We start from the raw sequence: 24,981 nt of genomic DNA, 5'->3' as shown, positions 1-24,981 counted from the left end.
CTCCAGTTCTATGGGTAGTACAGTGAAAAGAAACCGCATCTCAAAAAGTGGTATTCTCAGCCCCAGTCTTTGGTCACTTGGTCCGTTTGTTCATAATCACTATTGATCTAACGTGGTAGAACCAATCAGCCTGACTAATATGGCTTGATCTGGGCTTTTTGTCTGTTAGCTTCTTTAATTCTGCAGAAATGCATGGAAATACCACCTAGACAGTCTGACCTGAAACTGAAATGCCTTTTGTATGGGGGGTAGAAAGCATTCCTGTGCCAGCTCCAGAGATCTTAAAAGGCTTCCACGTTTCACCGGTGGTTGCTTAAAGCTGTTTCCTTTGTGCAGTGTGTACATGGGAGTTGCACAGAGTTTTCCTGTATGTCTGTAGAGAAGAAGAAGAAAGAAAAAACCAAACCAAACCCCTTAGCCTCCCGTGCGTTACTGGGATATGTTCTGTGCGTGCCAAATTCAAACAGCCTAAATAAATGGGCTTTCCCTCCCCTGGGTCAGCGAGTGACTCCTCTGCAGCCTGCGGACTAGCCCTCCTGCAGCGGGGCCAGCGCTGCCGGCTGAGCGTGCCAGTGCCCCGCGTCAGCCGGGGGCTCGGGAGGCTGGTACGCGCCTGCTGCAGCTGCCGCACGGGGAGAAGGGATGGGGGTACGGGGCGGGGGGAGCAGGCTGGAAGTAAGAGCTGGCGGAGGTGGATGGAGTGGGGCGAGTGGGGCGCGGGGAAGCAGGTTCACCTGCCTGCTGAGTGACGGCCAGCCTGCCGCGGGCTCTAGCTCCCTGGCAGCGCCTGCTCTCGGCCCGGGGGGCTTCAGACCCAAACGCCCACGCCTTGGGGAGCTTCCTGGGAAACTTGTTGCAGTCCGAGCAGGAGAAACCCTGCACATGTCAGTCACTTCCCCCGTGAGAACTGGGGGGGCTTTCTCTGGCCGGCCGCTGGAGCCCAGGCGCTTCCAGGCCGCCCCCTCCCCTGAGCTCTGGGCAGCTGTGTGGGGACAGAGCGGCACTGTCCCCACCGCTCCCGGCACAGCAGCGGGCTGCGCTGGCTCAGCCGCAGGGCCAGGGAAATGGTGGTCCGTGACCTCTCGCAGCATGTGCCCGCTCTGGCCACACTGCGCGGTTCAAACCTTGAATTCAAAGGCAGGCGGCGACGGACTGCTCTGACTTGGCACCCACACAGGTCACAGCGTTGGGAGCACAAGGGTTTCCGATGCAAAGAGACCCACCAGAGCGAAGCTTTGTGACTTCCAAGAAAAGCAAAGCGGCCTGGTTTGAGCTGGGGCTTTTCGCTTGTGTTTCAGTCAGCGCTGAGCTCACCCAAAAGCGGCTCGTCGTCGTCCTCATCAAGGGCTCCTCCTTGCCGAGGTGTCTGCAGGACTGGTCTCTGTCCCAAGTCCAGGTTGAGAAGGAAATGTGGTGACACAGCGGGACTGGTGCTGCCTGACAAACAACGGGAACTCTGAATAGCGAATGCTGTACCACTTATCTAAAGGATGACGCACCTACGTTTAGTTAAAAGTCGGGAGATGTCCAAGGACCCTTACTGCCACATGACGGATGCACAGACTGCTAAGGCCTTGGGTTGGTTATCTTCAGAAGGGACATTCTGTCTTAGATTCCTGTTGTACATGCAACGTGGCGAAGACAAAGACTTTAAACATGGCCCCTGAGGAATAGAGTCTGCGCAGAGACAGCTCCTCAAGGACATTGTGCAGGCATGAGATATGTAAATGAATTCTCAGAATTGTAATGAATATGTAAACCATTTCTTGGAAAACTCATGAATAGGTCTGAGTAGCTTGTATAAAGGGGGGACTGAAAAGTCACCTCGGGGTGCATGACTTTGGTGGCGCGATCCCCCATGCACCCAGCGCTGCCGAATAAAGACAACCTCCGCTCGCCTGCATACTGCTGACTGATTCTTCAAATCACCCTCTCCTGACAAAGGGCATATTAACTTAATGAAAAGGAAAACACCAACTGCACGGAGATCACTAAAATCACCTAGAAAAGGGAGTAGCAGCAAACCCCAAGTTCCTACTTTTCTTTTCTAGGTGGCCATTTCCTACAAAAATAACTGCTTTTTCCAGTCTGCTTTTCTTTCTGGTTTCAAAGATGCATTTTGCCTCAGTATTGACAAGGAAATCACAGGAATTTGGATGGGGTTTTTTTTTCTTTTCTTTTTTCCTTTTCTTTTTTTTAGAGCAGGCCATAAATTTGAACCTCCATCATGAGCTTAGTGTTTTCTAAGAAGAAATTTTCTTCACTTTTTGAAAAGCAGTGGACTGCTCACTATGGCTTTCACCACTGAGGAAACTACTTCAACTACCACAGTATCAGAAAACCTAAGACACTTACATAGTACTACAAATAAGAATTAGAGATTATTTCCTTAGCTTACCCTTTCACTGGCATTTTAATAATTTTGAGCTCTCCCCAGATGAAAAAATCTTTTTGTCTTTTTCTTCTATCGTGTTTTCATTCTCCATTTTCAAACAGTCATTCTTCCTTACAGTAATCTTTTGTTTCATTTGCCGATTAGTGATGTTATTTAATTTATCCACACATTCCTGTTTTGCCACCGCCTGCACTTTTGAACATCTTTCTTTGCTTTTTCCTTCTCAACCTATAAAAACAAAGTTAAGCTTCACGTATTTCTAGAAGACAGAAACACCACATCCAGGATTGATTAATTCAGGGTTTACCTCTGAAATAATAGAAAATGAAATCTTTTTTATAATTCATAGAGAAGCATTTTCACAAAATTACACTACAAAGTGTATTATGCCATTGAAAGTACTTTGAATTCACTCATCATGAAGGACATAACAGAAATACAGCCCTTAGAAAGAAAACAATAGTGTCTCTTAAAACAGGAACAATAAAAAAGTGAAAGCATTACTGATGGACAAAGCGTTAGGAGGACTGCACAATGTCTGTTGTAACACCACCAGAAAAAAATCAAGTGGAACTGTGCTGGGCTACTGCTCCCTGAACAAGGGGAGGAAAGAAAAAAAAGATCCCAAACCCACAAACACAACTGGTTTCACAGGAAAGAGGAATTTTAGTGAAAGGCAATGAAGACATGTTATCGATTTGTTAATAAGTTAAGATTGATTGACTATTTGATTGATTAATTGATTTTATAAAATCATTTTATAAAATTGAAAAATAGAAGGATAAGAAATATTTTTAATGAAACTCTTAGTTGCACAGTAAAAGCTGCTATGAGATCTTCTGTACGTCTTGTACCAAGGCTAGAAGAAGGGGCTGGAACCATTGTTAAAACTTAGGTAATAACTTTAGGGTTGAAAGGTTTCTTTGTATTTAACCAGTCTTCTGTACGCAGAGGTGTATTGAAATGTCAGAATATGAGATGAATGGGAACTGGGGAGAGTCGACTGGAACAGCTTGTGGTTACCTGCCAAGAAACTGTGAACTTTAGTAAAAGGTAATTCCGGCAGGGGGAGATCGCGACCACCGACTCATACACCACCTACCCAAATCGTACCCCAGACCCATTTCTAGACCTTTCTAAGCTTTACTGCGCAGAATCGGATATAGGAGGAGAATATGTTAATGATTTACAGGAAATGTTATGATTATGCATGAATAATTAATGAATATGTATGAATAAGTTATATCTATGGAATCTGATTTTGGGACCTGGCGTGCGTTGATCGTGAGAGGACTCGCTCACGCACCCGGCCGTTAATAAAGAAGTGTCTGCTTATCTACATCACATTGGTGTCGATAAGTTCTTCAGTCCGAGATTTCGGTAACAGTTTTGGCGACCCAGATGGGACCTCGCTGAAGGAGACTGGAGGAGTCGGGGACCTGATCGGTTCCGGCCGGCACCGAGGATTTCTCGGGGACACCCATCGATCCCCGATCCGTAAGGCTCTTCGCGACGTTCCCTGGATATTTGGTAAGACACTTTTTTTCTTAATTGTAGTAAGTGGGTGGGAGTCCCGCTAAAGTAAGTATATAAGTAAGTAAGTGCGCTAGAGGAAGTGGGTAGGAGTCCCACTATAATAATTGTATGGGAAAGAGTGGGATGGAGTCCCACCAGTGGGTTGGAGCCCCACTGAGTAAGTCTGCCTGTCAGACGCGGTGAAAGAGCTGCGCAGGGTAGGACTAGGAGTCTGCCCGTAAGACATAAGCGAAAGCTATTGCAGGGTTGGACTAAAAGGATCCTTGTGGAAGTGGAAGCCTAGGCGTCTGCCCGTAAGACATAAGCGAAAGCTATTGCAGGGCTGGACAAAAGTGGAGACAAGAGAAACTATATGCTATAGTGTTCTCTAAGGTAGCGCCTCTAACAAGAAGTTAGAAGTTTTTGGTGTTCTTTGTTGTTTTGTGAGTTTGTGTATTAAGAAGAAAATTAAGAGGTATAATATTGTGTTATATGTTTGTTTAAAGTAACTGTGGGAAAGTGTGAGTGTGGCTGTAAGAGTCAGACGTATAATTGAGAACGAAAGCGAGTGGGAGTGTGGATCCGCGGATCGGAGTGACAGAGTTGAATAATTGTGTATTGTACTGTGAGTAATTACACCATGGCAACTAAGTTAACTTGGTTGTTTAAAAGTAAAAGCATGGGTAATCTTGCTGTAAATGACAAAATCCCGAAAAATTCTTTGTTGGGATGTTTATTGGCACATTGGGGAAATTTACAGGATGATCTGCAAAAGAGCCAGATGATTGAGTTTGTAATAATTTGAGTATTGTAATAATTGGTGGCCTTTGTATATAGTGGATGATCAGGAAAAGTGGCCCACGAATGGGACACTGAATTGTAACACTATTTTGCAGTTAATGCTGTATTGTAAAAGAGAAGGGAAATGGAATAAAATGCCAGATGTGGATTTGTTTTTTTTACTTAAGACAAAGAAAGGATTGGCAGGATGAATGTAAGCTAACTATTGGAGATAATTTGGTAATGGCTGTAACTTCTGATAATAAGAAAGTGGAAAAAAATGTTGTTTAAATTGTGAGGTTGGGAGTGGATACAGAAGCGACATTTTTTTATTAAATACCTGTAAAGGAAAAATTGGAACAACAACAGGCCATTCCTGCAACCCCTGGATTTGAAATTTGGAAATAAGATAATTACACACGAATTTTTGTATGTACCAGTATGTCCGGTACCCTTCTTAGGAAGAGATTTGTTATCCAAATTAAATGCACAGATTGTTTTTGACGAAGGAGAACTTTTCTTGAAAATACCCGAGTCAAAAACAGGAGAAATCCTGACGATACAAGAAAAGGTAAAGGAACAAGAAATTCCACCGGAGGTGGATTTGGCAGTGATCCCTACTGTATGGGAGACAGATATTCCTCGTAAATCGAAACTAGCAGAACCAGTTAAAATAGATTTGAAGGAAGGCGCAGAACAGTGAGAATTAAACAGTATCCAATCAAACCGGAAGTGAGACAGGAATTGAAGAAATGGATTGATAAATTTTTGGAGTATAAAATTTTGGAAGAATGTGAATCTGAGTATAATACTCCTATTTTACCAGTCAGAAAACCTTCGGGTGAATATAGACTGGTACAAGACTTGAGAGCAGTAAATCAAATAGTTAAGGATATTTATCCTGTGGTAGCAAACCCTTATACACTGTTAACAGCATTGAGGGAGAATTATCAGTGGTTTACAGTGCTTGATTTAAAAGATGCTTTCTTTTGTATACCTTTGGAAAAGAAAAGCAGAAAACTGTTTGCTTTCGAATGGGAAAATCCTCAAACCGGGCAAAAGATGCAGCTGACATGGACTAGATTACCCCAAGGATTTAAAAACAGTCCAACTATTTTTGGAAATCATTTAGAAAAGGAATTTGAAATCTGGAAACAGGATAAATCAAGACCTGGGCATTTACTCCTACAATATGTGGATGACATTGATAGCTACAGAAGAAAGACCTACCTGTATACAGGTGACTATTGACCTCTTGAATTTCCTGGGACTAAATGGGTATAAGGTATCCAGGAATAAAGCCCAGATAGCCTGCCAGACTGTGATATATCTGGGCTTTGAGATTTAAAAGGACAACGACAATTAGGAAAAAATCGCAAAGAAGCTATTTGTGGTATACCTGAGCCGAGAAATATTCATGAACTCAGAGCATTTTGGGGAATGACTGGGTGGTGTCGCCTTTGGATCATGAACTATGGGCTAATAGCTAAACCGCTGTACGAGGCCCAAAAGAACCCTCCCTTTGTATGGGGCCCACAACAACAAAAGGCTTTTGTAGAGTTGAAGCGTGCCTTAATGTCTGCACCTGCCTTGGGACTGCCGGATCTAACCAAAGATTTCCAGCTGTTTGTACATGAAAGGCAACACCTTGCACCGGGCGTGTTAACCCAGAGGATAGGAAGCTGGAAACGACCAGTCGGGTATTTCTCTAAACAACTGGACACAGTGAGTAAAGGGTGGCCAAACTGCCTGCGAGCAGTGGCCGCAACAGTGATGCTCATACAAGAAGCTCGGAAATTGACTTTGGGAAGAACAATAACAGTCTATGTGCCACACATGGTGATAACTGTCCTAGAACAGAAGGGGGGACACTGGCTGTCCCCCAGCCGAATGATGAAGTACCAGGTGGTATTGACTGAACAGGATGATGTGATTCTAAAGACAACTAACCTGGTAAATCCTGCAGTGTTTTTAAGTTCCATACAGGAAGAAGGACGACTGGAACATGATTGCTTGGCTACCATCGAGTATGTTTATTCCAGTCGTGAAGATCTGAAGGATGTGCCATTGGAGAGACCAGACTGGGAACTGTATACTGATGGAAGCAGCTTTATGGAACAAGGAGTCCGATACGCCGGATATGCGGTAACAACAGAGACTACAGTCATAGAAGCAGGAGCATTGGCGGGTACCACATCAGCCCAAAAGGCGGAACTCATCGCTTTAATTCGAGCCTTAGAATTAAGCAACGACAAGAGAGTAAATATCTGGACTGATTCAAAATATGCCTTTGGGGTAGTGCATGTCCATGGAGCTTTGTGGAAAGAGAGGGGGTTATTGTCCTCTCAAGGATCAAACATTAAGCATCAAACAGAGATTTTACGATTGTTACAAGCAGTTCAAAAGCCAGATCAAGTAGCAATCATGCACTGTAAGGCACACCAGACTGGCAATACAAAAATAATAGCTGGGAATAATTTAGCTGATAGAACAGCAAAAAGGGTAGCAAAGAAACAAGCATTGCAAATGGCAATAATTCCTTCTAAAACAGTAACCCTTCCCAGGGAGAAACCGAGATATTCAGAGGAAGATGACAAATCGGGTCAGTTATTAAATGCTAAGAAAAACTTAGCGGGATGGTGGGTAACTCCTAATGGACAGGTAGTAATTCCACCTCCTGTGATGATTCAAACGAGACATCAAGAATGTCACTGGGTAGCAGTAGCCTTAGTAACATCTTTGGGAAAGCAAGTAATATCAGTTAAGATGTTGGGAATAGCTAATACGGTAACTGCAAAGTGTGAAGTAAGTTTGAAAACCAATCCAGTGATTAAGAAAAAGGTTCAAATGGGCAGACTGAAATCTGGTACAGAACCTGGAGATTATTGGCAAGTAGATTTTTCAGAGCTACCTAGACAAAATGGGTACCAGTACATCCTGGTAAGGGTTGATACTTTTACAGGATGGCCAGAAGCCCTTCCCTGTCACACCACACAAGCAAAAAGAGGTTGTGAAGTGGTTATTACAAGAAATAATTCCGAGATTTGGAGTTCCTATTGGAATTTCCTCTGACAGAGGTCCACACTTTGTTGCTGAAGTAGTCCAAAGTGTTAGCAAAGTATTGGGTATTAATTGGTATTTGCATGCGTCTTGGAGGCCACAATCTAGTGGGAAAGTGGAAAGGATGAATCAAACATTAAAACGACAAATAAGTAGAATTTGTCAAGAAACCAGTCTAAAGTGGCCTCAGGCACTTTCATTGGCATTATTATGAAACAGGGTACAGCCAAAGACACAGGAGGCATTCCTTTCTCATGAAGTAGAAGACGCAAGGATCTGTGTTCCCAGACACAGGAGAAAGCACTCTAAGCAGCTGGAGTCTGCTCTGTAATTAATTGACCACTGTTAATCACCAGGCAGTGGGGGTGGGGGTGGGGGGGTGGGCTCTCAGCTTGCCCTTCCCTCAGCCAGAATTCAGCAGGACCCCTTTTTCTTGCCTGATCAGAGACAGGTCACGCACATACCCCAGAGCCCAAGTGTGATTTGCACATCCCTTCTCCATCGTGACCCCCAAAGCTGCAGTGCTGGGGGGACAGGACACGTGTCTACCCAGTCCTGCCTGCGTGGAATCTCTGGTGTGTCTAATATAGAGGCTGAGCACACGCAGACTTCTCTGGGAACAAAAGGGAGGCGGGTCTGGCCTTCATCCCCCTTCCTGGCCTTGGTTCTTCACACCCCCCAGAGGTACCAAGTACTCTGGGGGCCTTTTCCCCCCACCAGCTCCTCAAATCCCACTGATGTCAGCGCCGGGCTCAGCAGCTTTATTGTGAGGAGGCAGGCACCAAGCTGTGACGTGGTCTCTGCCATTTCCCAATAAACCAACTTGAAATAAAAAAAGAAAAAGTATTTAAAAAGAAGAAAACTTGGGGGAAAAAGGGTGGGTTTGTGTGGAGTTTCAACAGGAAAGCCACAAGAAGGGGAGAGAGAAGGCTGAAGAGCCTGGCAGTGCCCAAGGACCACCACCACGCAGCACCCGCAGGGACAGAATTTCTGGGGTGCGCTGAGGCTTAAGAGAGCAGGAGCAGCCTGCGCTGGGCTGGCGAGGCTGTGCTGCTGCGCCCTGTCCCCACGCTCACGCTGCTCTGCCCTGTCCCCACGCTCAGCCTGACCCCGTGGCAGGGGACCTCGGGGTGCACCGCCAGTGTGAGAACACTCGTGGCTGGAAGGGAAGGCTTCTCTCCTTTGCGTATCTTGGAGAAAAAACAGAGGGGATGGCTGTTTGCAGCACAGCAAGCAAGGCGGGGGAGTAAAGGATCTGCTCCCGGCCACAGCAGGGTCCTTCTTCAGTGACCCCAAACACCTGGCTGGCTTGCAAACTTAATAAAAAATTAGTAAATAATAACCCGGAAAATGAAGCAAGAATAAGCTCTTTTCACTACATCATTGTAAATGCATCGACACCCAGAAATACACAAAAGGATACGCGCCAAGAGCCACCCATCAAAGAGAGGCTTCCTTCCATGCTGGGTCTCACTTTCACACTTCTTCCACTCCAACAAACAAAAAAACCCAAACCAAAACAAAAAAAGTAAAAAAGAAAGGAAAAAAAAAAATCACCAGTTGATGTACAAACAGAGTCTTCCCTTTTCACAGATTTGTGGGTTCTGCCTGCCCCGATGTGGTCGGTGCGGTGCCCTTGGGAACAAACGGTAGTTGTACAAAACAGTATGAAGATTTTCTTACAAACATATGCCTGCAGTGTTTACTGGTTGGGTTTTTGTGTTTGGGGTTTTTTTTAAGTTTCAAAACTAGGTTTTAGGTCACGAATGGCTTGCAACTTTTTTCTACAGTAAATCAGGCATATATTTTTAGTTTTCGTTTTAGGAATGTGTAAGGCATTTTGGTAAGGTGACGGTAAGGTCTAGGTCACAGACTCGTCAGACTGAAGTCCCTTCCTTCAAACTGTCCTCTTCCCCCTGGAGAAGGAAAAGAGAGGTGGGTTACTCAACTGGCTCTCAACCTTATCCTCGTGGCAGCTCAAGCATCAAAGCGTTTCACAGATGGGCCAGGTCCTGCCTTTTGAGAAGGGAGAACCATGGCCACCATCTCCTGTGCTCCCAGAGCTTCCCAAAAGCCACCCAGATGGTTTCTGGCAGCAAGTGCCACCTTGTCTCCGGTTTTCAACCACTGCCTGACACGCGCTTCCCCCTGCCCTCCACCAGCACCAAGGGGAGGGATGGCTGCGGCCACCACAAGTACCGTTTCCTGAAGCTGTTCTTTACACTTCTTCAGTCTCCCTTTGGCCAGTTGGTCCTGGGTAACCTTCAGTCGCTCCTGTAGTTCGCTTGCTGCCTGGCCCCGGTTCTTTCTTTTTTTTTTTTTTCCTAGTTTTTCCTACATGGGAGTCAAAAGAAGGCGTCTGCCTGAGTCTCCCTTGGCCGTCTGGCGACACTCCCCCCTCCAAAACATCTCGGGTCACCTCAGGTCTCCACTGAGCTGCCTCGGCGGCCACAAGCCAGCGATGCGCCACTGCTCCAGCGGCGTGCTCAGAGGCTCTACCTGGGAGGTGTCCTTTAAACACCCCTAAACCCCCAAATCCAGCCACACCCCGGTGACAATAACAAAGCCACAAGCTCTACCTCCTGCACCAAGGGCTTCAGAGTCGAGAGGGAGCACCCACGTCCTCGTGAGCACCCGCTGGCAGGGGCCACTGGGTTTCCTCTCTCACCTGAGGCTACCACCCAGCACGGTGCACCACCTAGGCTTCCCCCCCCACCCTCACACCCGGCGGGAGCAGGTTTGCAGGCGCTTGCCTGACCTGCAGCTGCTCCATCTGCCTCTCCAAGGCCGCCACTTTCATCTTCCAGCTCTTCCTCAGCTGCTCCTCTTGCCGCAGCACCTCTGACTTCTCAGACAGCTCGTTCATCAGCTTGCCGCACCACTCCTGTAACCTGGCCACCTCAGCGTTTTGCCTGCACCAACAGAAGCAGCGTTATTCCAGCCCGCAGGCCAGTCAAGCATCCCTGGCGTTACCCGGGGGGAACACATCCTCCTGGTGGGCCTGGTAACAGGGCTTGAAACATCTCAACGGTTGTGTTGGCCTGTTTCTCGGACACGCCTGGTCCTTCAGGGATGGGGTGGAAGGAGCTGACACATCAATTTCAAAAGCTCCGTTTCCATCACAGGAGACATTTCTTTCTCATGAAGTAGAAGACGCAAGGATCTGTGTTCCCAGACACAGGAGAAAGCACTCTAAGCAGCTGGCGTCTGCTCTGTAATTAACTGACCACTGTTAATCACCAGCCATTTCAGACTTTCTACAAAAAGGAGCGCCAAATTCTTCTCCCTAGCTCCTGGTTGTTCTGTATGCACCAGGCAGGTCTCGCTTCTCTGCAGCACCGCTCCCATCAAAGAGCCAGCGACATTTCTTCTGAAGTTGGTGAGCACAAGCTCTCCGAAGTGTGGAGAAATGCTGCAGTGCCTTCTGGTCCCCTCTGCCCCCTCCGCTAGCATCAGCACAGGTGACTCCAAAGCAGAGAGGGCTTCCCCTGCCCTTCCACTTGGGAAAAGCATCCTTGTTTCCCCTGCCAGGCCCACAGAAGCCATTTGGCAATCTCTTCCTCACTCCCTCCTCTACCTCCAGCTAGCTGGGGCGTCTGTAGAAGCACCCTCCAGAAAGGGGGTGGCCAATCATGATGGACAGCCCCCCCCAGGGCTTGCCAGAGGGCGGCCCCAGGCTCTGCCCCCACCCCCACCCCTAGTCTTACTTGCTCTCCATCTGACTTCTGATCTGGCAGAAGGCATCGCTCAGGATGGAGTTCTCCTGCTGCAGGCGAGCCAGCTGCGTGTCGGGGCCATTCTCCAGCTGCTCCTGCAGGGTGCGGATCTAGGGAGAGACCAACAGGGGTTGATGCCGCTGCTGCCAGCCCCTCAGCTCTCCCCTGAGGAGCCCACTCCATGGGCAAGAGGGACTGGCAAGGAAGCCACAGCGAGGTGTCTGCTGCTGCTGACAGCCCCTGCGGCTGCTGCATCCCGTGAGGATGCTCCCACATCCCTCTTCTAGCGTGAGCACCACGGCTCAGGAGCACTGCGGGGCTCTCGCCCCTCCCCGAGGCTCTGGCCCCCTCGCCCACCTCGGTCTTCTCCAAAAGACCAGGCAGCTGCCACCGAGGGCCAGCCGGCAGCCAGCGGAGGAAGCTGCAGAGCACCGCGTGGGGCTCACCTTGCCCTGCAGCTGCTGCGTTTCGCTGACATGGTCCTGGTAGCTGGCCTGCACGCGTGCCTGCACCGCTGCCATCTCCTGCTCGCGGGCCAGCAGCTGCTCCTTCAGCTTGCCCTCCACGGCCGTCGCCTTGGCCCGCTCGGCCGCCAGCTCCTTCGAGGAGAGAAGCCACCCGGTCAGTTTCAGCGCAGGAACTCCCCTGCTTTAAGGGGACTGGAAACAAGTGGCCTCCTGGCTCAGAAGACTTTAAGAAGTGTAACCTTTTCGGCGCTGCCCCCAGGCCCAGCTACACCCTTCCGCACTTACATTTCCTCCTGCATTAAGCTTTGGGCTCAGTGGCCACTGGATGCCACTGTTGTTCCACACTGGGCCAGCTAAGAGACAGGAGTGACAGCCTGGAATTTTATTCCCCTCCCCGGCCCCAGGATCAATATCATCACATCAAGTTTGGGGCAAAGCAGGAAAACAAAAAAAAGAAAACACCCCCACAAACCAAACACACCCCCCCTCCGCCCCCTGCCAAGGCAGGGGTGCTCTCTTGGCCGGCTGGGTGATGCCGTGCCGCTGCCCTGGGCTGCCTGCACAGGCCGGGGCTTAGCACAGCACTCAGTGCACAGGGTGGCTTCGCCCTCTCCTCTCCTGCCTGCAGGCAGATGGACCTGCTGCAGCAGCGTCCTGGCGGCTGCGGGGCAGGAGGTGCTGAGCACGACGCGCCGGGGGTCCCTTCTGACTTCAACACCCAACGAGAGGTGGAGGCAAGGGGCTGAGCCAGGCAAGGGGGCTGTAAAGAGCACCAGGCTCCTTAAAAAGGGACTGATCAACACCTTCTCAGCTCAGGGGCTCTGCCAAGAGATGAGAAGGGCTTTACTGTCCTCCAGAAAGCAGCAGAAAGCTGCAGTCTCTTACGGGCACGGCTTTAGCCCCTCCAGCTGCGGCTGCCAACAGGGCACGTGCCTCCCCGGGCTGGATCAGGCCCAGGAGAGGAGCTCAGGTGGGCATCTCCTCCCCTTTTGGGGGAGAAAACAGCAAATGGATGAAGGGCCCAGAGAACCCCTGGGCTTCACCTCCAAGGGCGGGTAAGACGCGGGGAGAGGGAGGCACACGGCGAGCCGTGAGGCGCAGAGCCCGTGCCAGGGGTGCCGGGAGGGCTGCGCGGCACTTACCTGGCTCAGCTCCTCCACCTTGTTTCTGGCAGCGGCTGCAGCCTCCTGCTTGGTGGCGAGCTGCTTCTCCTTCTCCTCCAGCTGGCGTTTCAGGACAGTGACAGGGTCACCCTTCTGCTTGGCCTGCCGGCGCAGGGTGGCACATCAGCGGGGACCACCACCTCCGCATCCAACCCCTCCACCCCACACGCACAGGGTCCTGCCCTCTGCCCCAGGGAAAATTCAGCTCCTGTCTCTAAGGCTGCCCCTCGGGGGACAGCCTGCCCGAAAACGGGCTGCCTTCACCCCTCCGCACCCCCGGAGGCTTGGCCCAGCCCTGGTGGACGCGACGCTGCTGGCAGCCCTACCGCGTGCCAGGTGTCCTGGACGATGCCCGCTTTCTCCGTCAGGATCTCGATGAGCCGCTGGGCCTCCCCCTCGCCGAACACCGTGCTGCTGACCGTGGACACGAGCGTCTTGTAGGGCAGGTAGAGGGGCCCATCTGAGTCCGCAGGTGCTGGGGAGGAGAGAGGAGGGGTTGGGAGCGCTCGAGCCAACGGCAGGGCTGAGTAGCATCGCCTCAGTTGACTTCAACCCCATAACTGCCATTTCACGCCAGCAACCGCCCAGATGTCCACAGCCAAGTTTGATACCTCTCTAACTGAAAGCAATGTGACGAGCGCTGGGGACGGCGCTCACCACAGACAAGCGTTCCCTGAGCCAGCTGCCACCTCTGCCTGGCTCTGCTACTGCTCCTGCCGCCCTGCCACCGCCCTCCATCACACTGATCGATTCCAGACGGAGCTGGGCACGCTTTGCTAAAGCCAGGGAGCAGAGACGTGGTGGGCATCAGAAGCTGGACTCCATTGTGACACAGCCTCGCTGGGGGACTGTCGCTCCACGCAGCGGTGCCAGTGATGCAGAGCAGCAAGGTCGTCTCCTGCCTTTCACCAGGCAGGTTCGTTCCAGCTCTTTGCTAAGGGAACGAGATGACTCCAGCCCTTCTCCGATCCCTCTGCCGGCTTACCCGACGGGGATATATGCAGAGGAACTTGGCCTTACCTGGCTCGCTCTTCTTCTTGGATGCAGCCACCTTCTTGACAGGTCCATTATGCTTCTGCTCCTCATGGGCTGGAAGCACATTGCTTTTCTTTATGGTGACAGAGCTGACCACTGGAGCACTTTGGTGCGCCTCTGGGACCTGTCCATTAGGTTTCTCTTGATTTTTCTTTCCTTTTCCTTTTTTCTCAACAGCTTCCTCTTTCTTCTTTTTCTCTTTTTCCTTCTGCTGAGTCTTCTTAAGCCCTTTGCCTTGCTTGGCCAAGGCTTCCTCAGAAGGACGGAGGACCTTCTCCATGAAGGTGAACACCAGGAAGATCCCGATGGCTGATACCACCATCAGACCTCCAAAGAGCACGACATTCGGCATCTGAGGGTCATAGACATCCATCCTGCCTTATTCTTCTGTGCCTGCAAGACACCACAACAACAGTTAGTGGGGAAAACAAAGAGGCGCAACAGCCTCTCTGTGAGCAGCGAGTTTCCCATGTCCATCTGTGTTGTGTGGGCAACCTGCTGACACCCCCTGCCCCCTCCCAGGTTTGCGCTCCTCCGCTGCGCTGCCTGCGCACGGTGCTCCAGCCACACCGCAGGGGCTGCTTGCGCTGGCTGCAGCAAGCTCCAGAAGAACCAAAGAGGGGGAAGAAAAAACCAGGGATGCAATCAGAGACAGCCACGAGCAAAGTGCCCATGCCTTGTCCAATGGGACGCTTTTGCACGACCCTGGGCAATCCCTGCAGCCCTGCGGCAGTAAGAGAGCCCGTTTCCAGACTGCCTGGTGCAGTTTGGCCAAGACCTGGGCTCTCCCTGGGCCACCTGGCCTTATCTCTGCGCCCAGGCGCAGGTGGAAGTGCATCCAGGGTCTCAGCTCTGGAATAGAACACCCCCCTGGAAGGGGAAAGCATGCACGGGAGAGCTTTCCCCAGCTTTGCAGCAGCCCTGGCCGCCTCCCTTTGCCAGCCGCACCCTGCGGCACTGCTGGCCTCTGCCCAGCCTGGCAGGGAGGACACGCAGTGACCACATCCCACTGGGTCGCTGCTCCCAGCCTCCAGTGACGAGAACCACCCCAGCAATGATGCTACAGACGCCACACAGAGAACCAAGACGCTACCATCTCCTTGCAACGCAAACACCAGGAAAAGGCCCAAGTTCAAGCCAAAAAAAAGCAAAAGCATGGTCATTAACCATCTCATCTCCCCAGCAGATGCCCACAGGAAGAAACGAAACTTGCAAAGGGAGCACTGGATGTGGTGCTTCTCTTTCCACCTCTGCTGTTAACTGGCGGGCATCCGTTCCCACCCTCCTCTCCACGCTCAGGTTCTCCACCCATAACACACGGAGCCGCAAGGGAGACTGTACTGCCTGGTCTGAGACCTGGCAGGCAGGGTGCAGCCCCCGCGGAGGAAGATGCTGCTGCCTCCACTCTTCTTAATCGCTAACCGAACCCCGTCCCGAGTCTGGAAGCCAGGCTCTTCCCCGCTGTCCCACTCGTGCGTTTCCCCCATGGGCACCACCTCCACGTGGCTCACAACCCCTCCGATGCTGCAGCCAGGCAGTTCATCTGCGCAGGGGCACTCCCCAGGAGGTGCCAGGCTGCGCTTTCTCGTGATCAGTGCATCAAGCCCTCAGCTATCAGAAGTTCCCATCCCCGCCCTTAACTGTCAACATCATTGAATTTCCTCTTTAAGAGGTTGTGGGCTGGGGACGGAGGGAGTGGCTGGAAAGGGAGGAGGCAAAAATAAGAATAAAACTAAGGAGATCAGCATCTTTTCAAAACCTCAGTGCTCACAGGGAGAGACCTCAGAGCCTTTCCCTTTCTCACAGCCGACAGCGGCGAACTCACTCCCAGCCGAATCCGCACTGGTGCAGCGAGGGGGTGACAGGGCAATGAAAACGTCGCCTCCAACCCCCAGGGGGGTTGTTGAGGGCCGTTTCAACCAGCAGCCCAGCTCTCCCTGCCCGCCTCGCCAAGCATCCCAGACAAAGCAGCAGAGAGCCGGCAGGCGGGCAGGCTGCCAACGCCAGCTGGAACCAGCCTCCCCCCGGCAGGACCAACTTTCTACACCAGGGCACCGCGCGAGATCCCAGCTGATACTACAGGCATCGCTATCCCGGCCCGGCCCAGTCGTTTGGGATTTCAGCGGCCTCAGCCGGCTCCATCCCAGCACAGCTGGTGCCAGCCCCCTCCCTCCTGACAACGCAGCATCACTTTGGGATGGTCCCCATCGGGACAGAGGGATTACTCCTAACCTGCAGGGTGAAAAGGGATGGATTTCCTCTTCCTGGCAGGAAACAGAAACGAGGGTCCAGAGAACATGTACCCACGTCCTTCTGCTGGCTTTAGGGCCAGACCAATGTGCCCCGGAGCTGACCGGGGCGGAGCTGAGCGCCCTGCATTCCTCACCTGGCAACCCCAACAATGCGCTGCTACCAGCAGAGCTGCTGACCTCACAGTGCCACCGCGTCAGACTTAGATCAAAATTCGCCACTCCAGCTTAGGGCAAGGGCATCACTGACTGCTGGCAAATGCTCTCCAGCCCCGTCAGCTGCTCCCGCCACCTCCCAGAGCAGCTGGATGCTGGATTGGTTTTTGGTTGTGGATGGCTGGGTTTTTTGAGATACTAGTGAGAGATGAGAACTTCACAAGTGAAATGCCCTGTGATGCAGCTCAAGTGAGCTCTGGCTAAAACTTACACCGTCTGACTGAATTTTAGAGGCACTAGAACTGTGCGCAGGACAAGAGCAGGTTTTGCAGTGTCTGTGACACCACAGCTGTGCCATGCAGAGCAGCACATCTGCACCATACAGGCTAGAAACCATTAGCTTCCTTCTAGAGCTGCTGCTGTGGCAGAGGACGTTCAAGCCTGTGTCTGTTGAAAGACACGATCTCAAACACCCTGTGCAACAGTAGGAATTAACAATGCGCTTGATCTAGAGATGTGGTTGTCATTACTCATTTCAAAAGGCATTGCATCTCCACGTGGAGAAGCAAAGTTCTGTTCAGCCTGTCAGACACCGTTAACCAAGGAGTAAACATCTTGCTGCAGCATTCAGAGATTTCATGCTCAGTCGGCCTGGCTTGTAGCCAGAGAGCGCCGACCCCCTTCAGTTCCTCCTGCTGCACTGGGCCAAAATCTTGCAGCCTGCAAGACAGACAGGATCGTTGTGCAGCAGTGCCAGCCTTCACACGACAGCTGGCCAGTGGACTGCAACTAGCCAGGGAGGCTGTGCTGCACAGGTGGAAGTTAAAAAAAAAAAAGAAAGAAAGAAATCCTGAAGAAATTCAGCTTTTCTCCACATCAGACGGCTTGGGTTGGGCTCCCTGATCTCCAAAAAAAGAATCCATTGTTGATTCCTTGGAGCAGCAAAGCCTTTCTGGTCTCTACAGCCCAGATGCTCACTCTGATTCTTTCACCCACCTCTCCAGAGCCAGCGGGAGCCGAGTCAGCCATTGGAGCCTGCCTGCGTGTAGCTTCCTCACCCGCCATACCCAGGGTAGCCCTAGAAAGGAGAGGTGCGCTCCTGAGAGAGCCTGCAGCGAAAAGGGGAACAGTCTGAGCACGGATGGAGTGAAAACGTTCTCCCCGGTATTTCTGCATTGCTATTTGGCATGTAGCCAGATGTCTGCTCTGACACACGTCAGAGAAAACCATCCAAATGCCTAAGCTAAGGCAGGGCTTACCTGCTTGGTGACCCGATTGCCTCTTCTAATGTTACTACCAAGTACATTTGATTGATTACTGGCATGCTGGAATACCTTCATTAGTATGGATGGAAACGGAGCTTTTGAAATTGATGTGTCAGCTCCTTCCACCCCATCCCTGAAGGACCAGGCGTGTCCGAGAAACAGGCCAACACAACCGTTGAGATGTTTCAAGCCCTGTTACCAGGCCCACCAGGAGGATGTGTTCCCCCCGGGTAACGCCAGGGATGCTTGACTGGCCTGCGGGCTGGAATAACGCTGCTTCTGTTGGTGCAGGCAAAACGCTGAGGTGGCCAGGTTACAGGAGTGGTGCGGCAAGCTGATGAACGAGCTGTCTGAGAAGTCAGAGGTGCTGCGGCAAGAGGAGCAGCTGAGGAAGAGCTGGGAGATGAAAGTGGCGGCCTTGGAGAGGCAGATGGAGCAGCTGCAGGTCAGGCAAGCGCCTGCAAACCTGCTCCCCTCAGGGAGATGGGGCGGGTGGCTGAATTGTGTGGGATCCGTGGGGTTGGCCATGGGCAGAGCTCGGGGGGGAGATGAACGTCTGCATTTGGAAAGCGAGCTGCCTGGTGGACCTCTTCATCGCCTCCTGCCCCCTGTCAGTTTGTCACATGCAATGAACTCTTCTTGCACATCCCCGGCAAAGCCCAGGGGGCACGCTGCCCTGGTGGGAGCCGTTCTCGCTAGAGGTTGTACAAGTTTAATATTTTAACTGAAGGAACAATGAGGTACTTACACGGCAGACAACAACTAAATTCTTCTACTCTCCCCTTTCTGTAATAGTTAGTTTCAGAGTAGCTGTCGCCGTAATCTCTGAGAAAATGTAGAATCTTTCTTACCGAGAGAGTTGCCTGTGTCTGAACCGCGTCTTTTCCTGGAGAAAGATTTTACAGATGAATCTGTCTGTCCTACAGATTCATTCACAGGCTCAGCTCCTGAAGTGAATTGTCTCTCTTCTGTCTCCGCTGTCCTGGATTCACTTTTAACACTAGTATTCTCCTTAAAAAAAACACACAACACAACAACAAAAGAAATAAAACCAAAGATCACTCAATGTTATCTTGTAATAAAACTAATATAAAACCAATAAAACAAAATAAAAGCTATTCTTCTCCACTCCAAAAGGGCATCCAACAGGTGTTGAACACTGCCTAGACAGTTGACATAGTAAGCGTTTTTAACTCAGAATTAAGGTTGCTAAATTGAAACAACCTCTTGCAAAATATCATATTAAGCAAAATATGAGATCAGAAAACTAGAATACACAAAGTTAGGGTACATGTCCCCACAGTCTGAGCTTTGCCCTCAGTTATTAAACTAGCTAGAAGAAATAAGCTAGAAGAAATACAGGCGCGCTCCTTGTTACCAGCACGTGTAATAATGACGACAGATCTAGCTCAAACAACTTCGCAGAGCTGTGTGATGCAGAACCACATGGAAACCACACGTTTCTGGTTGGGAATCTCACCCCACCCCATCCAGTCATTAAGACCTTAAGTTATAATGTGTTGCTTGCTTTTTAGAGCCCTCTGCTGCTGCTCTGCATGTGTTTTGCAGGCAGCCATTGGGCAGACTGGTACATTTCCATGATCATGTGGCAAAAATCTGTAGCTTAAAAAAAAAAAAAAAAAAAAAAAAAAGAGAGAGAGAGAAAAGGGCCAAACAACCAAGTTCTGTTTCTATTTCACTGAGGCAGTACAGGCCCAAAGTTAAGCACCTGGAATTTAGCTTTAGACAGAAAAATTTTCTCAGTATCACCTGTTCTAGAATATTCATCTCCTCTGCAAATATCTTATCCATCAATGACCTAAAGATGAATGACTGCTCAGAGTCTGCAATGTTTCCTTCTGTTAAGAGGAAAAAAGCTTTTGAAAACCATTATGTGTGAGTTTACAGAAGACAAGAGGTCACACTTGGTAATAAGACAGTCTTTCCAAAAATCACGCTCGCCACCTTGAGTCTGTCATTACTCAGTGCTGAGTATATAACCTGCTATGTGTATACATATCAATAGAAACACACGTACATTCCTTGACAAAGTTGTATAATATCATTCAAAAAGACCTGTGCAAATACAGTAATGGAGTACTCCAGGGAGAACTAGTTCCCTCCAACACACCTCCTGCACTTGCTGGACACCCACTTGACTCTTTTTTCCATCTTTGAAATGCGCTGTCTGGATGTACTGCTTCAGTACTATTAACAAGGCCACGTGAAAAACACGTGGCTAGCAGTGCCTTTTGTCTGATGTCTGAACCACAACTCCTTCCCAGGCACAAAAACAAAGGCGGCAGGCAGGCTGTAGGTCACTACCTACACCAGCTAGAATCCAAGTCTCACGAGTGATGATGACCTCTTTATTCCTGGTGACATTTACATAATAATAAATTTCCAGGAAAATTAGTGAGCAGCCTTAATCAAGCAGTGAGAGAAGGGAAGATTTCTCAAGTAAGCATTCTAAACTGGATATTCCACCGAACAACTGCTCTAGAAACAATTTTAAATAATGAAATTTGCAGAAAGAAGAGAATAATGAAGAGCAATACCAGGTGGGGGATGTAAAAACCAAATTGCAGTGTTTGATAAAGAAAAAACAAGTAACATGCATATTGGGATAACCATTATCAAGAAACTGTTACTAGCCGACGTGGTGAAAGAAGTCTTGACACTCTAACTAGCAGTTCTGCAAAGGACCTGGGGGTGCTGCAGTGCCCAGTAAGGCTAATGACACCTTGGGCTACACCAGGATGAGCGTGGCCAGCAAACTGGGGAAATTTCATTCCCCCTCACTGGTGAACCTGTACTTCCAATGCTGTGTCCAATTTTAACCCTTACAGCTGCGTGTGTGGAAACTGAAGAGCAGTCACACTGCACAGCACCCCTTTCAGATTCCTTTTTATCACTGTGTTCATAGAATCTTACACACCAACTCTTCAGTAATCTAATGTAATAGGTAATAATACCATTTTCATCCAAACAGCATCAGCCTAGCCCACACAAGTCTGGTTCCCAAGCTATCCCTTTTTTTTATTGTTTGGTCTTTTAAGCGAACATGTTTCTGACCATGGATTCACCGCACCTGTGGACAGGCCCTCCACTCAGGTCTGATACTTCTGCAGCTTCAGAGTCCGAAACATTGTTTGGCGGAGAATCAAAGCTACCAAAGCTGACAGACGTGAAAGTTTTGCCTTTTCACCTCAGTTACTGAAAAACGCCAAAACTGCTTCATCTCACTCACTACTTACACGACTTACGAGACACTGACTGGACTATACCTATACCCAGCTGGAACCATGATGGGAAGCTGAGGTACTAAAACTAGCAACTCGCATGAACGGGGTTTGCTGGATTCACCTTCCCCAAAGAAAGCAAGCGTTTCAGCCTTCACATAGGTATGCTGCCAAGGAGACTGAACGAAATAGAGGCAAATTCCTCTTGATCAAGCATTACAGACATGTTCTATTTCCACTTTAAGAAGCAAATAAAACATTTCTTAGGAGTAGGAGTGGAATAAAATATGCCCATTAAAGGCCAAAGCCTGTAAAAGTCTAGGACAGAAATTCACTGAGGCTGAGAGGGCAACACTGGATCTGAACTGTTGAATGTACTAACTCTTTTCATGTAAAGAACTGCTCTTTAATTTGCTGTCTTTTAGGAAATCGGGAAAGCAGAATAAAGCAGGTTTCTACTAAACTGTTACTTCTATGAGGAAGAGAGTTCAAGGCTCAGTGCTGGTCACAAGAGTAATTAAATGCTGGGAAATACCTGAGCGAAACAGAAAACAAAACAGCAAACATCTTTGTGTCACTGTAAAAATGTTCTCTTCATTTCAGAAGAGGATGTACTAGAACAAGTTGAGAACAATTCCAATGCTAACCAGAGGTGCAGAGCAGCTGCCACGCAGAGGAAGCTACAGCAGGGCTGTACAGTCAGGAAAGGCGACTACTGAGGCGGCTGTGATAAGCGATGCGGAAAGTCACAAGTGACATGCAGTAAGCAGCCAGGGATGACAGCTGAATGTCCCTTCTGAGACGGAAATGGGGAAGCATCACATGAAACTACTAACAGCCACGCACAAAAGGAAGCTCTTCGTGCAGGAATAGCCCGTGAGCAAAGTACCAGCTTGGTCAAAAGGTCCCGTATGCTAAAACCGACAGTTTCAAGGGCTGACTTCAGTCCACAGAGCAGAAACCCAAGATGAAGTACACAGCATCATCGCAAGTCCTCGGGCTGAAAGTAGCTGGAAAGTATAAGCAGGAATGCCCTGCTCTGTTTGCGGGCCTTGTTCTTGCTCTTCCCTACACATCAGATTACAGCTGTTGTTTTGAGACTTGACGCTGGGCAAGACAAACCTTTGATCTGACCCAGCAGAGCTGTTCTGATGCTCTTGTACGAACAGTGGAGGAATTTGCTCCCCCTCTGCTCGTATAGAGAGGAACAGAGCGGTCTTCTGTGCACGCCCACTATTCTGTCACAAGCTTGCTCTAAAACACATGGTACCAACAGCCGCTGAAAGCCTGAGTGCTTCCAGACTCAGGGATGAGGAAGAAAACTGTGCTGGAGCCTGATGTGAGGAGTACAGGCACAGAAGCCTCCTCTGGAGAGTTCGGCACCTGCCATGACCGCAGGCTCTGGACAAGCAGGGTGTTAAGTTAACCTTCCCTCTCCTGAGTTTGGGAGGAGGAGACTAGTTAAAGAGTAGTTCTAACAGAAAGAGGGAATCTGTCAAACAAAACGCTGAACAGTCCCTGAATTGCTTTTCAATTGCTCAAAAAATGAGGCCAGTTATTTAACCAGTTACGGTCCAGGACCAACATCAGGATTCTCACAAATATACAAAACCTCCCTCCCAAACAACTACGTGGTTCATGCGCTTAATTCCCCCAGTTCTTGACAAGGAATTTCAGGTCATGGACTCCAAAGGCCTTCAACAAGGGACAACCTATCATTCTAAAAACGCAGTTCAAAAATTCTCGAAACTGACAACATTTAAAGTGCGGTCAACGCTTAATATATTGAGTGGGCACCAATTAAGGAGTACTGCCGACTCTATGCACTAGCACAGGGATGTGCTCTTCCCTACACAGTACGGAGCAGAACAGTCTAGTCTAGGCTTGAGCTATGCAGAGGCTTGATCAGAATACACAGCCCTTTCTAGAAAGATACCCAAGAGGAAGATGACTAATCTTTATAACGCTGGCTGAAAGCAACAATGGGAGGTTTGCACCAGCTGATGATTTCCGATCTAGAAACTTCAGTGAAGGCATCAAGCTACCGACAGAACAATAAAACAGTAGCTTCAATGCATACACAAAAATGAGATTTTGAGTGCCTACATGCAAGGTAGGTCTCATGCAGGAGAAACAGATGCAGTCAATCTCCTGAGTTTACTTTGTTTTCAAAACAAACCAAAAAAAGCGCAGAGCATGCATTTGCTGCCTTAACAGAGTGACATCTAGAATGCCCCTCACCCCTCATGAGACTTACAATTTTACATACAGGGAAGACCAGCTCCAGGTAGACTGAAGTACAATTACAACTTGTTGTACACCACAAAGTCTAAACCAATGAAGATGCTTTATACCATTCAAATGTCAAAAGACTATACTTTCCACTGAAAACAGACCTTAATACCTATTTATCAGAAACAATCTAACCGTTTATCTAAATTTAAGCAAAAATCTGCCTCCAGTGGCAATTCTCAAAATACTCTTCTTTGTTGGAGATTAAAAGACGGTATGTTACAACCTAAAAAAGCATCCACTTCATCACCACGAATACACCTGCACTACACATGTTTCCCATGCAAATGAACACCCTAACTTGGCCAACAGGCTGACACATGTCATGCTCATTAACATGGGATACTTTTTCATTCCGTCTTCTTTTTATATCTTGCTTTACCAAGCAAACCCTTCACTGTCCATTAACAGCTTAATTAAAGAAGCCTTCGGTTCTTGAGCAGGCAAGAATATTGAAAAAGCTATCGGTCCAGACCCTAGTATTACTATCAAATATAGTTAGCTCAAGAAAGATGTTGGTTTACCTCCCTTTACCCCTTACCTGCTCTGGACTGAACAATTCTTCCTGAAAAATCATGAGGGAGAACTCAGCTGGGCGGTCATCTGGTTCTTTGCTCCGTTCTTCATCTGCTTCCTGTGTGGTCAGAAGTTCTTGTAGTATTTTAGCAGCAGCAGCAGTTTCTATAGACAGAGTGGGATCGGCAGCACAAAGAATGTCAGAAGGCTGTAATGGAGACAAATTCAGTGTTCGATCTGCTGCCACCAGAAATGACGTGTCTGAAGTTACAGGAGTGAGACGTTCCAGCTGGCTTTCCTCAGTTGAAGAAGGTGTGTAACTATTAACAGGCAGTGCCTGATTTCCATTAAGCTCCAGGATTGAACTCTGGCTCTCTACAGGTGCCACTCTCACCTTTTCAGCTTTGCATGATGAATGCACCTCAGCGGCAACCCGAAACATGGCTTCAAGACCGACTTCTGCCTTCTTGTTTTCTTCAGATATATTACATAGCCAGTCAGATGGCATCAGTTCAGCTTCGTAAGATGACTGCATTGGAGGATTCTGGAAAAAACAAAATACAGTGAACTTTTGTATAAAAAATTACCATGACAGGATGTGTATTGATTCTGTTTATCCATTTATCCAAAAGCTTGAAAGATTGTCTGTTATTCTCAGTTAAAATAGCAAGTTTAACCAGAAGAAGAAAAAAAAAAAAGCTACTGCTTTGTCTTGGTTTTCATTAACCACCTTACTCTTGGCACACTTCCTTTCTTCTATTCATGGTCTATCCTGGAGAGGAGCTGGTGTATGCCTGCAGATGCACTGTCTGCACACCCTTTGCACCGCAGGTGTTAAATATACCCAAGCATTCAAATCAGAGACTTCTGGTCTTAGTAGGACCTGTGGGGGTACACTAGAACCACCCTCTTCACGTGCCACATATGTAATAGAAAATGAGAGAGAAAATCCACCCGCCTTCAGTTCCTTCTAAAACTCAAGCATTCCTGTTGTGTATAAACCCAGTATAAACCACAACATTTTTAAGCAAAAGAAAAAGGTCCATATGCTGTAAATGTGCATATGGACAACACAACTTGAGGAACTCACCGCTTCTTAACCAATAATATCATTTTCCTCCTCAAGCGAC

At 49.0% G+C, this 24,981-nt stretch overlaps 2 protein-coding genes and 1 long non-coding RNA gene across 4 annotated transcripts; all 3 read right to left on the bottom strand.

Annotated features, from left to right (window-relative positions):
• Positions 1–256: 256 nt before the first annotated feature.
• LOC130159970 (uncharacterized) lies at positions 257–2,618 on the bottom strand. The gene is made up of 3 exons (XR_008825899.1): positions 2,399–2,618; positions 1,315–1,437; positions 257–373 (listed from the first exon to the last, which is right to left on the bottom strand). It is a non-coding gene; the product is annotated as an uncharacterized LOC130159970 (long non-coding RNA).
• A 5,244-nt stretch (positions 2,619–7,862) lies between these two features.
• LOC130159830 (ribosome-binding protein 1-like) lies at positions 7,863–17,846 on the bottom strand. 2 transcript variants are annotated; one of them, XM_056361871.1, is made up of 9 exons: positions 17,533–17,846; positions 14,117–14,524; positions 13,423–13,571; positions 13,076–13,198; positions 11,913–12,065; positions 11,458–11,576; positions 10,509–10,662; positions 9,950–10,084; positions 7,863–9,666 (listed from the first exon to the last, which is right to left on the bottom strand). In XM_056361871.1, exons 2-9 carry the CDS (start codon positions 14,502–14,504, stop codon positions 9,628–9,630), a joined length of 1,260 nt encoding a protein of 419 aa, XP_056217846.1. In that variant the 5' UTR covers positions 14,505–14,524; positions 17,533–17,846; the 3' UTR covers positions 7,863–9,627. The 2 variants fall into 2 exon arrangements, with proteins under 2 accessions (XP_056217846.1, XP_056217845.1); XM_056361870.1 differs by lacking the exon at positions 17,533–17,846 and having other exon boundaries at positions 14,117–16,215.
• Positions 17,847–17,927: 81 nt separating this feature from the next.
• Positions 17,928–24,565, bottom strand: LOC130159924 (heat shock factor protein 5-like). The gene is made up of 2 exons (XM_056361983.1): positions 23,877–24,565; positions 17,928–18,812 (listed from the first exon to the last, which is right to left on the bottom strand). The coding sequence occupies exons 1-2, from the start codon at positions 24,384–24,386 to the stop codon at positions 18,603–18,605; spliced, it is 720 nt and encodes a 239-aa protein (XP_056217958.1). The 5' UTR covers positions 24,387–24,565; the 3' UTR covers positions 17,928–18,602.
• Positions 24,566–24,981: the final 416 nt, after the last annotated feature.

This window comes from Falco biarmicus, chromosome 16, assembly GCF_023638135.1.
Source record: "Falco biarmicus isolate bFalBia1 chromosome 16, bFalBia1.pri, whole genome shotgun sequence".
NCBI classification, from domain to species: Eukaryota; Metazoa; Chordata; class Aves; order Falconiformes; family Falconidae; genus Falco; species Falco biarmicus.
The sequence above is the reverse complement of the archived record's forward strand: the minus strand, read 5'-3'. Positions and strand labels throughout refer to the sequence as shown.

Excerpts from the sequence above, each read along its gene's own strand:
- LOC130159924 (XM_056361983.1), bottom strand. The coding sequence starts at position 24,386 with ATGCAGTCATCTTACGAAGCTGAACTGATGCCATCTGACTGGCTATGT. Across the intron at positions 18,813-23,876 it reads AATTGTTCAGTCCAGAGCAG|GAGAATACTAGTGTTAAAAG; the intron begins GTAAGGGGTAAA and ends GTTTTTTTTAAG.
- LOC130159830 (XM_056361871.1), bottom strand. The coding sequence starts at position 14,504 with ATGGATGTCTATGACCCTCAGATGCCGAATGTCGTGCTCTTTGGAGGT. Across the intron at positions 11,577-11,912 it reads CGCAGCAGCTGCAGGGCAAG|ATCCGCACCCTGCAGGAGCA; the intron begins GTGAGCCCCACG and ends GTCTCTCCCTAG. Across the intron at positions 9,667-9,949 it reads AAGAACAGCTTCAGGAAACG|GGGGAAGAGGACAGTTTGAA; the intron begins GTACTTGTGGTG and ends TTCCTTCTCCAG.